Source organism: Dipodomys ordii, unplaced genomic scaffold (genome assembly GCF_000151885.1).
Source record: "Dipodomys ordii isolate 6190 unplaced genomic scaffold, Dord_2.0 Scaffold243, whole genome shotgun sequence".
NCBI lineage: Eukaryota > Metazoa > Chordata > Mammalia > Rodentia > Heteromyidae > Dipodomys > Dipodomys ordii.
The window spans coordinates 622,894-635,355 of NW_012267459.1; the positions used below are offsets into that span (position 1 = coordinate 622,894).

At 40.6% G+C, this 12,462-nt stretch overlaps 1 protein-coding gene across 1 annotated transcript in view; it reads right to left on the reverse strand.

The window, feature by feature from the left end:
• Positions 1-5,260: 5,260 nt before the first annotated feature.
• LOC106000805 (phospholipid-transporting ATPase IB-like) overlaps positions 5,261-12,462 on the reverse strand; it is a 114,237-nt gene continuing 107,035 nt past the window's right edge. The window contains 4 exon segments of the mRNA XM_013036042.1: positions 5,261-5,349; positions 6,702-6,824; positions 8,874-8,956; positions 12,178-12,276. Coding sequence (XP_012891496.1) covers positions 5,261-5,349; positions 6,702-6,824; positions 8,874-8,956; positions 12,178-12,276 — 394 coding nt within the window.

Consider the following 12,462-nt stretch of genomic DNA (forward strand, 5'->3'; position numbering starts at 1 on the left):
GGCGCCAGTTCACCGACCGCATCAAGGAGTGGAGAGGCTTCCTCCCAGAGAACTCCATTGGGAGTCTGTCGTTTGTTTCCTGCTAGTTGCACAATAAGCGCTAGCTCACCCCAAACAGGTGATATCTAGCCAACCTAAGTAGGTAGACACTTTAGACAGGACAAACTTTCTGCAGTTAGATCCCTGGAAAATGAAACCATCTAGTCAAGTTCTTTTGAAACTTCCAAGGGAATCAAGAAAGAATAGAAAGAGTAATTACTATTAAAATTTTATGCATTATTAAAACATATTTATATATAATAGCATATATGATATGTGATTATATATTATATGTTATGTTATATATTATATTATACATTATACTATATATTACATAATTATATGTAATTATCATAATATACTACATATATTATAGAATTATATTTCACATATACATAACATGTATAATATAAAATACAATAATATAGTATTTTACAAATATAAACATAACCCTATTAAAATACTATAAAGATAATAATATTAATATTATATTAATTATACTTGTACTTTTACATTAATAAAATTAATCATTATAGTTATAAATTTAATCATTTTTATGTTATAATAAGGATCATGCAATAAATATTTATCATTTCTAGCCACTCATCATACAATAAATCATATGTCAACATTATCATTCCAATGATAGGTTAAAGCTGTGAAATTCAGCTGACACATTAGGATGAACACATCTTAATATTCTCAAATGGAAAGATACAGCTTAGCAAAGGACAATGCCTCTGGGACAAAGTTACATGAAATAAGCAAGAGAAATGTTATTCCATCCGCACGGATGCTTTATTTTCAGCTGATGCAGAGCCAATGAGATGTTTACAGAATGCAGGAGGGAAATCAAGATTCACAATAGAATACAAAATATCCAAAAACAAATACAACGATTACACATGGGAAAACTATGCACGTCTAGCATTGGAAGTGCGTGTGCCTTGTCTTCACAATGTAGGCAAGGGGGCTGAGATGAGGCGGAAAGGCTCTACTGCCCCCTGGTGTTCATTGCTCTGGATTGCAATGTTCCAAAGGTTTTGAATCATTCAGAGAAAGGATCCCTATAGACTTTTCCATAACCCAGAACAACTGCTACTGTGGTAAGTGAATTTTAACTCCCTGCCCTCGTTTATAAAAGATTTACTTTATTTTAATTATGGTAAGGAAGAGGAGGAAAATTAATAATAAATCAAATATGAAAACACAGGAATCCAGAAAGCCTGGTGTTTGCTGGCTTTGGCCTTGAGGTGAGGGCAGCTGTAAAATGGAACTAATAAAGGGCGGGAAAAGGAGCTTGTAGATATGACCAGAGGGCTTAAATCAATGGACCTTCTGAAATCATTAAAAGAAGGACAGGGACAAGGTGTGTCTGTCATAGGCAAGAGAGCTGAGACCAGTTAGATGGAAAAGGCTGAGAATTCCACTTCACTGGCAGGCCCGTGGGAGGAAGAGGAAGCTAAATGGCTGGGGAAATTGGAAGTGGCTCCGCTCTACCTCAGATCCGATTCATACACTAGAACACACATGTACCAGGATAGTCAGAAAAGCAAAATCAAACAAGAAAATGGTTTGCATATATTTGCCCTTACCAGTTGTATTAGAAGCTTCTGAAACATAGTGGAATTTAGTCTAAAAAGCACAAACAAAAATTAAAAGTGGGACAACAAGCCATGTGCTGGTGGCTTAAAATTGTATCCTAGCTATTTGGGAGTCTGAGATCTGAGGACTATGGTTTGAAGCCAGCCCAGGCAGTGAGGTTCACATGATTCTTGTCTCCAATTAACACCAAAAAGCCAGAAATGGAAGTGTGTGGCTCAAGTGATAAAGCACCAGCCTTGAGCAAAAAAACTAAAGACAGTGCCCAGGCTCTAAGTTAAGCACTAGTGTCAGCACAAAAACTCACAAACAGCAAAAGAAAAAGAATTAGATTCACGGCCCATAATTCAAATCTGTGAATCAAATACTATTCTATTGGCCCACCAGATGTTTTATTTTAGAGTCAGTGAGATGTTTACTGAGTGCAGGAGGAAAATCAAGACTCACATTAGAAAACTATACCAACTGGTATGGGGTGGGGGGAGTGGAGAGGCGGAGGAACTCTAAATACAGCTATGACTCTGGGAAAGCTACACAAGTCTGGCATTGGAAGTGTGCCATGACGTCACAATGCAGGAAACAGGGCTGGAGCAGAGAAGGAAAGTCTCTACTGCCCCCTAGTGTCCATTTCTCTGAATTGTAGTGTTCCAAAAGTTTTCAGTCATTCCAGAGATTCTTGTAGACTTTTCCTTAACCCAGAACAATTCACAGTAACTGAATTTCAATTCCAACCCTTATTGATGACAGATTTTCTCCATAATTAAAGATCTAACTGTGGTAGAAACTGTGGCTTAAACAAAATGAGTGATATATCCCAGACCAAACCTGGGAAATATCCAGAGAACCATGGAAAATTGGAGTCACATAATTTTATCTTGTGAGTGACATCCCATCCCTCTGGGAGGAGGCGTGCACATGTGTACTAACATGGGGATGAGGAGGCTATTGAAGGAACTGCCACTCCAAACAAGTAATAAATTGTGTGCTATTTGCTAGGATGAGTGGGGCTCCATTTCTTACAAAGTTAGAGAGGGTAGTGTAAGACTGATACCTGGGCTTATTGCAGTCCATCTCTCTTGAAAACATTCACTTGTTTGCCACCTCATCTTCCTTGTTGCAGTTTGTAATAATTATATTTTTTGTGCAGCTATTGGAGCTTGAACTCGGAGCTTGAACTCAGAACCTGACACTGACCCTTAGGGGTTTTCTTGGTTGGTTGGTTGGTTGGCTGGTTTACTCAAAGTTAGGGCTTTACCACTTGAGCCCCAGTTCCACTTCTAGCTTTTTGATAGTTCATTGGGGATGTCTCATGGACTTTTCTGCCTAGGCAGGCTTCAAATCATGATCCTCATATCTCAGCCTTTTGAGAGTATCTAGGATTCCAATACTAGCTCATGAAATCCTGACATGAGCCATTGGAAACAAGTTAATAAGTGTGTTCTTTTTAAAAGTATTCTGTTATTGTCACACTTAATTTTTTAAGGGAAACTTTTATTTTGTTGATGTACCTATTCTGTGATGGTAGAGATAAGATCCTAGGCCCTGTACATGCTAGGAAAGTAATGATCAAACACATTTCTAGCCTTTGTCATAACTTTAAATTATGTGTGTGTGTGTGTGTGTGTGTGTGTGTGTGTGTAGAGAGAGAGAGAGAAAGAGAGAGAGAGAGAGAGAGAGAGAATATCCTGGCCCTTGAACACAAAACATGGGTGCTGTCCCTTAGCCTTGGTGTTGAAGCCCAGTGCTCTACCACTTGAGCCACAGCTCCACTTCCAAAATTTTGCTGCTGGTTAATTAGAGATAAGAGTTTCCCTGTCTTTCCTTCCCTGGGCTGGCTTAGAACTACAATCTTCAGATCTTAGCCTCTTGAGTAGCTAGCTGAAATGATAGCTGTGAGCCACAACCTGGCTTTTAAATTATATCTTAAACCTCTGGGTCTCTTTCATCATTTAGATTTTATGTCTTATGAATTCTTACCTCATTTTATCCTCCTAGTCTATTGACTTTTTTTGGTTTTCCATTTTTAAGCCTGTTAATATTTTATTTTGATTAATTCATGTCTTCTCATAAATGGAAAAACATATAATACATTATTTTTATAGTATACATCCTCTGCTTAACCTAGTAGAATAAATTTCATTGTCCTTCTACAGTTTTTCTATGCTCAATTTTATTGAATTTGTATCTTTTCTAGTTTGGTCTTTTCTAGGTTGGTCGTGGGCCTTCAACTCTGGGCCTGAGCGCCGTCCTTCAGCTCTTCAGCTCCAGGCTAGCACTCTACTACTTGAGCTATAGCACCACTTCTGGTTTTCTGGTGGTTTATGGCGATAAGAGTTTCACAGACTTTCCTGCCTGGGCTAGCTTTGAACCGCGATCCTCAGATCTCAGCCTCCTGAGTAGCTAGGATTACAGGCTTGAGCCACAGGTGCCCGGCCCACAGCATCTTTTATATGGAATTTTTGTCTTTAATTGCCTTAAATCTTAAGGCCACATAATTTACAAATTATTTTCTCTACTTGAATCTTTTTCTCTAAGAAGTTGGCAAAAAAGCACCATCAATCACACACACTTTAGTTCCACATTGTGTGCTTCTGAAAAGCTGCTTAAAGACAATCCTGAATGATAAGTTAGTGTTCTTAGTAAAGAATTCAAAAATAAAGTGTAGGTTGCTATTGTATCTTATCACACTCATTTTTAAAAGCATCTGAACTTACAAATCAATTATAAAATGTGAGAAGTGTTAAATATTCTTTGACATTTATACATACACCATACTAAAATGTCTTTCAACAAGTAAAAGGCAGATGTCAGATATAGGGTATTCTTATTAATTTGGCATAGTCTAGACCAAAAATATAAACACTGCTTCTTCATCTCCAACCATTGCTCTTAACTGGTTAATGAGTATAAATTAAAACACAGGTGAATTTGCTTGGTTCTGAGACAGTGAAGTGATTTTCCCCAGTATTTCAACATGTTTTCATAACCAGTTATATAAACCTGAATACAAAAGCGATCTTTGATAGATTTGGAGGTGTTATTATTCCTTATCTTTTTGAAAAATTGAACATTATTACTAAGTCCAATTATATCACAGAGAGGGAAAATAATGATAGTATTTACTGAGCTGATTTTACTATTTTTAAAAAAAGCTCATATTCACTTAACCACAGCTAGTTTTACTTAAATCAGAACTGTCCAACAAAAATATTCTGTCAGCCATTTATGATGTAAATTCTGATGTTAGAGAGCCATTAAATTGTGGTACACATTTTTAAAGCCATGAGACATTTGTTTTGCAATAAATAAATAAAGCAGGGCTGGGAAGGGGGCTCAGTGGTAGAGCGCTTGCCTTGCATGCCTGAGGCCCTGGGTTCGAGTCCTCAGCACCACATAAGCAAAAAGAAAAAAGCCGGAAGTGGCGCTGTGGCTCAAGTGGTAGAGCGCTAGCCTTGAGCTGAAGAGCTGAGGGACAAAGCCCAGGCCCAGAGTTCAGGCCCCATGACCAGACCCCAAAATAAATAAATAAATAAATGAAGCAGTAGCTCTTACTCATTTGTAATGTGTTTGCAATATGCTATCAATTCTGCCCCTTCTCCCGTCTTAATGCCAGCAAAGATCATTTTGTTCCAGGGATGTGCTTTTTAGGATTCTCCAAAGACTCCACCAGAGCACCGTCTCCCCAGGTGATGCCTTTGTTGTGGGCATCTGTGTAAGAGAGTGCAGCTGTTTGACCTGTCTTCTGGCCAAACACAGACCACAAAGAGTAGATCCAGTCTTGTGTTTGCCTCCCTTTCCAAGAGTGTAGCACTGGGCACACTTCTTGCCTTTCTCAACATCACCCATTTTAAATTCGTTCTTTCATGGCTACCACATGAAGAAAGCCACGCTATGGACTGGTTGTTGATGCTAACCAAAACATCTTCAAGGACAAATTCATTATCTTTTTGTAAATATACCATGAATATCCGACACTTATTTCCTTCTTAGTCACACCTTCCCTTTCTTCACAGGTTTCCTGTGGTTTGTACTTGCCTTCCCCCTTTCCCTCCTTTGTTAATAAAGAAGTAGTTGTTTTTGTAAGTGGCACAGTACCACTTGGCCAATACCCCCCAATCCTTTTTCACTTTTACAGATAGGAATTTGAGCTTTTATCCAGGAGTCTCTGATCCTCCTACCTTTGCCTCCTGGATAGCTGGGGTTACAGAAGTAGGCCACCAGACCTGGCTTATCTGTTTGCTTTTTGAGATAGTCTTCCTATCACTTTTCGAGTGGGGGAGAAGGTGGGCCTTCCATAGTGATCTTTCCAGTTCTACTTCTCATGTATCTGGGACTATAGATTTGTCTGCCTGGACTGATTTCCAGTCTGGTTCCTCAGACCTCAGCATTCCTGAATAGCCAGTAGTATAGGAGCCCAGCCAGGAAATCAATGTGCTATTACAAGATGAGATAGTTTGGGAAGTGGAGTAGGTCAGGACAGCCTGTACAACAGGAGGGAAGAGTGCCAAGGGGATGAAGCAGCGTCCCTCCATTCCATTCATGGCTCCTGTGAGCAAGAGTAAGAGGAGCTCATGGCATGGCCCTGGCCCACAGATGTGAGCAGTGAAGGAAGTGCGCATGCCTGGCATTCATGTCCGGGATGGGTTAGGAAGGACAGGGGCGGGTGAGCCAGGGCCTTATCTTCCCTTCCTGGCTTCAGTGTAGCTGACATCCTACTTGTATTGCGTCATCCACTTCATCTGGAGTCTTGACAACACCAAGTTCTTGAACGGCCCTTTCCCTAACTCTATTAGGCCTCACGACATCTTTCTATTTTCCTTTCCCCAAAACAACTTGTACCAAAATTCTAACACTGAAGTGGGTTTGAAATATTATATTCAGGCTGAATGGATAAATTACGTCACACACTGAGGAAAGAAAAAAAAAACTAAAAGCAAAAGAGGGTCCTCTTGTTATTTTATTCCTGTGACCAAGTGAAGCGGCTGGTCTGAGCCTCACACAAAAGGGCTGCTCTCTCCACACTCAGTGGAAAACATGAGCTTTGGAGACTTGATCCGAACCTTCATAAACCAAGGATGAAGTCTTCTGAGAAGTCTTGGATTCTATTAGAGAGGTGTTATAGCAACGGACCAGCTCTTCCTGAGTGATCACAGACTGTTCTGTTTGAGAAAATGCGTACCCATCTGAAGAGCAAAGACAAGAGACCATGTTAGGGGTGCTAAAGGCTGGGGCTGGGGAATCTCTGTGATGGCCAGCAAGGAAAGATGGGAGGCAGGCATGCTACGAATGGAGTAGTGTAAACCTGGTTGTATTACAACCACTTAGGGAACTCTTCAAACAATACTATTCTGGGTTCACAGGTTAATCTGTAAGGGGTTGAGGGACACTGGAAGTTACAGTGTATGTGGGGGAAGGGGAGTTGTTTGGTTTGGGTGTTTTTTGTGTTGGTCCTGGGGCTTGAACTCAGGGCTCAAGGCTAGCACTCTACTATTGAGCCACAGCTCCACTTCTGGCTTTTTGGTGGCTAATTAGAGATAAAGAGTCTCATGGACTTTCCTTCCCTGGCTGGCTTCAAACCTTTGTGTCTTCTTGTTCCCATTTAAATGTTAACAGATCATTGAAATGTTTGCTCTGCTTTTTTCTTGTCTGGTTCATCCTTTCCCCTTCCCGACTGACTCTAGGAGGAGGGAAAGTAGTGAAGTGGTGGACACAGGACAGGCTAAAGAAGTGTGTGTGTGTGTGTGTGTGTGTGTGTGTGTGTGTGTGTGTGTGCTGTGTGTGTGTATATGTGTCCAAGTGAGAAGCACTGACTCATCCAAAGAAGCATGTATGTACATTGGAAGCATAGAAAAAATATGTAGTAAGAGAATCTAGACATTAAAAAATTTGACAACTTTCTATGAACACCTTGAACAAAGGGGAGAGTTTGGTCTCACACCTGATAAAGATCAATGGTTCTTTTATTGTGACTTCCTTTTTGTTTGGCTTGTTTCCTTTCCTCATACAGAATTTGGCTTTACTATTGCCAAATAGGTTAGGAAAGGTCTAAGCCTCCCACCAGATGCCATTAGATACATTTGTTATTAAAGGAAAATGAAAAGATGTAAGCCTGTGGCTGACGCCTGTAATCTTGGCTACGCAGGAGGCTGAGTTCTGAGGGCTGTACTTTGAAGCCAGCCTCGGCAGAAAAGCCCGTGATACTCTATCTCCACCCAGCCAGGAAAAAAGCCCACATAGCAGAGTGCCAGTCTGGAGCAAAAAAAGCCAATTAAGAGCTCCAGCCCCGAGTTCAAGGCCCTACACCAACACACACACACACACACACACACACACACACACACACACACACTTTAGATAGAACTGGGCTATATTAACTTTATACCAAAAAAAGTATGCAAGATTTTTTGGGTAAAAATAATTTGGAGCTAACACCATGTTTACCTTTAAAACGGTACAATACAAATCTGTCCGAATTTTGAAGACAGCAAGATTTATGTGTATGGGTTGTGTGATCTAGGAAGGAGAAACTAGGAATGAATTTTTTCAAGTTGTACTCTTTAGAACAAACACTACTTCCTCAAATCTAAATGACTTCTTTCCCTATTGAAAAAAAAAAGATAGTCAGCCAGGCACTGGTGGCTCACACCTGTAATCCTAGTTACTCAGGAGCCTGAGGTCTGAGGACTGAAGTTTGAAACCAGCAGGGAAGTTCATGTGATTCTTATCTACAATTAATTACCAAAATAAATACATAATACATATATAACCTGGAAGTGGAACTGTGGCTCAAGTGGTAAAGAACCAACCTGAGTGAAAAAGCTAAGGGGCTGAGTTCAAGCCCTGGTATCTGTACACACACAGACACACAGACACACAGACACAGACACACACACACACACAAAGTGTTACAATAGTTTCATTTGTCTTTCATAACTGTAATTAGCTTACCATGGTAATCACTTTTGAATGCACGGCTTGGTGGCCTTAACTATGTTCACTTCCATTTCCAAAACTCCTTTATTCTTGCAAAACTGGAAGTCTCTATCCATAAAACATATTCCCACCAGCCACTGTCTGCCTTGATGACTGTGACTGTTTTAAATACCACATATAAATAGGACCACAGGCTTATTTCATGTAGCCTAATGGCCCCAAATGAAATGACCCAATTGTCATTCTTGTAAGCAGCTGGAGTTTCTGTGTCACAACCTACGTAACAGTGCATTACTTACGCGGGGCGTGTATATCCACAGAATTGTTCCGGAGATTGACCTCACAAGGACGGGGTAAGATTTGTAAACTTCCTAGTGTTGTCCTGAAAGTCAATCAAATATAGCCTGGCATTAGTTCATTCAAACAGATTTCAAAGAAATTAAACTCTCTCTCATACTGGGAACTGACTGCTTGTGTATTGAATATAGAATGATCTTCAGTTTCAACAAAGTATTGCTTTTAAAACACTGTTTTGCTTTGAGCATTTCATTGTATTTTTTTTGGGGGGGGGGTCCAGTCGTGGGGCCTGAACTCTGGGCCTGGGTGCTGTCCCTCAGCTCTTCAGCTCATGGCTAGCGCTCTACCACTTGAGCCACAGCACCACTTCGGGCTTTTTTTCTTTTTGCTTATGTGGTGCTGAGGAATTGAACCCAGGGCCTCAGGCATGCAAGGCAAGCGCTCTACCACTGAGCCAACTTCTCAGCCCTTCATTGTATTTTTTGTTTTGACTTGGTTTGGCTTTTCTGATAGTATTGGGACTTGAACTCAGGGCCTGGGTACTATTCCTTAGCTTTTTCTCTCAAGGTTGGTGTTCTCCCTCATGGGCCATATCTCCATTTCTGGCTTTTAGCTATTTAGTTGGAGATAAGAATCCCACACACTTTTCTGCCCTGGGTGTCTTTGGACAGCTTTAGATCTCAGGCTCCTGAGTATCTTGGATTCAAGGCATGAGCCTTTCTTCAATACAACTTTCTGTTCCTTTCAAATAGTTGAACTGAATTGTGAATGCCTTGCTAACCCTCTGGCTTCCCAGAACACCTTAAAGATTTTATATCTTTAAAAGCTCTGTCCCAACTTCCTTTTTGAATGGAAAGATGTCAAGAAGGGTCAGTGAAGACATTTGGAGGATTTCCTCCTGGAGCCCCTGAAACTTGTTGTGAGACCACAGTAGAAAATCAAATGTAGGACTTTCGAAATGCTAAACACTCAGATCATTTCCTGACCTTGCCCCTCCAAGGGAGGGGAATTAGGGAAGTTTATTTTGTTTTTTTTTTCTTTTCTCCTATAAACTAAAAGATGTGACTTAAAAAATACTCATTTAATCTGGCCTGACATGTTTTCTTTCTGTGTGTCACCAGGCCTCAGGAAGGGCTGGAAGGGAAGGTGGAAGGAAGAACAGCAAGAATGATTTCGTGTGTGTGTGTATGTGTGTGTGTGTGTGCTAGTCTTAGGACTTGAACTCAGGGCTTGGTCAGTATCTACCACTTGAGCCACACCTCCACTTCCAGCTTTTTGATGGTTAATTGAGGTTAAGAGTGTCGCCAACTTTCCTTCCTTGGCTGGCTTTGAACTGCAATCTTCAGATTTCAGCCTCCCGAGTAGCTAGGAGGCATGAGGCCCAGTTGAGAATTTATTCTTAATTCAAACCAGAATTAAAAACAGCAACCATATAATATAATAACAAAGTAAAATATCTAGGACATTACGTATGAACTATGTAATATATACAATATATAATACATACATATATATGTATATATGTTGTTGTTGGAAACTTAACTGAGGACCTTGGTTTGTGCCCTACTATTTGAGCCACACAACCCAGTCCTGTGGCTCCAACTTTGTTTCTCAGATAGGCTCTCTGGTAACTTTTACCCAGACTAGCCAATCTAACCATAATCCTCCTGTCTCTGCTTTCTGAGTGGCTGGTATTACAGACATGTGCTGTCACGCCTGGTGCCGCAACTCTTTCTCCACAACGTCACTCACTAGGGGTTGCCAACTCTGATGTATGAAATCTGTTTCTTTTCATGTGCTTATCATTTTCACTTCTTATTTGGACAAAAGTTGAAAATATTCTAAGTTTGAGGGCCAAATGTATTTCCTTTGCTATGAACTGTTAGTCTATACTTTGCCTACTATTTTATTGTTTGATGGCCTTTTTCTTGCTGATTTCTAGAAACTACCCAAACATTCAAACACTTGATCTGTTTAGTAGATTGTTTTTCTGTTTATGCAAGCTTTCTTTGTGTATGTTTATATTGTGTTTTTGACTTTGGTTGTGGCTTCTTACATGGAAGTTAATTTGGTGTATTATAAAAATGCATGGACCAACTCCAGGAAATAGAAATGATTTTTTGGTTTCTTCTTTGTTGTGGTTTTTGTTTTCCTTTCTTTTGTCTGTTTATCTGTCTGTGAGAGAATAAGGGAGGCACAGAAATGATGGTACGAAGGTGAGAAGTGGTACTCACTAGACACTATGCTGAAAATGAACCATGCAACTCGTGGATGAGGACAGAAAGGAAAAACTGGGAGAGGAAGGGGTGACATTGGTGAAAAAGAAATGTACTCTTTACTTGACTTATATAACCCTAACCTCTGTGTGTGTCACCTTTACAATAACAATAAATAATTTTTTAAAATGTCACTGGTAACTGGTTCACACCTATAATCCTTCCTACTCAGGAGGCTGAGATCTGCAGACCAAGCATCAAAGCCAGGCAGGCAGAAAAGTCCATGAGACTCATATGTCCAATTAATCAACAAAAGTCCAGAAGTGGAGCTGTGGCTCAAATTTTAGAGTGCAGGCTCACACCTGTAATCCTAGCTACTCAGGAGACTGAAATCTGAGGATGGCAGTTCAAAGCCAGCCCAGGCAGGAAAGTCTGTGAGACACTTGTCTCCAATAAACCAATAGAAAACGGGAAGTGGCGCTGTAACTCAAGTGGTAGAGCCTTGAGTTGAAGAGCTCAGGGACAGTGCCCAGGCCGAGTTCAAGCCCCACAACCACCACCACCAACAGCAACAAAATGTGTGAAAAGAGTACAAACAAAGCCAAGTGAGAGCACAAGGACCTGAGTTCAAGCTTCAAAACTGGTTTACGTGCGTGCGTATACAGACACAGATGCACACACAGACACACAGACAGACACACAGACACACACACACACACAAGTTCAGTGCTATAAGTCCTCACAAATGTAATTACTGTGTTCCCATCTCTTAAATCTAGATTTTGATGGATTTATTTTATATTTGTAATCTTTCTCTTTCAACTTTCTAGTTGAAACCTGCAGTTTCTATCATGATGGACTCATTTTTTTTCCATTCTAAAATTCACTTAACATACATCTGTTGCTGAGTTTTGTGCAGCGTGTGCAGGGGAGGAGACTGCACTGAGGGGCAGCATGAAGGTCGCCCTGCCTGTTTGTCAAGTGCTGAGGGAACCTGGGAAAGCCCGCAGGTTCTGGCGAGGGAGAAAGGGCAGAGAGAACAAGGAGTAAGCAATCTTCATTGAAACCAGGGTGAAGGGAAAAGCCTTACCTCTTCCTAAACACCTGAGCTATATCAGCTCCTGTAATTTGTCTGCTTTCCAGCTCCCGAATTTCTTCTAGAAGACTTTTGTTGTGGGTATTTTTAAGCCTATAGCACGTGGGGATAGAAAACAATATAACATATGAGCTTAGTTTGTTTTGTGATAGTGGGGTTTGGACTCACAGTTTGACCATCTTTGCTAGGCTGGGAGAGTTAACGCTACCCTTTCTTACTTTAGTTACTTTCAGGTAGGGTCTTGCGTTTTTCCGCAGATCTGGCATAGGATTGCAGTCC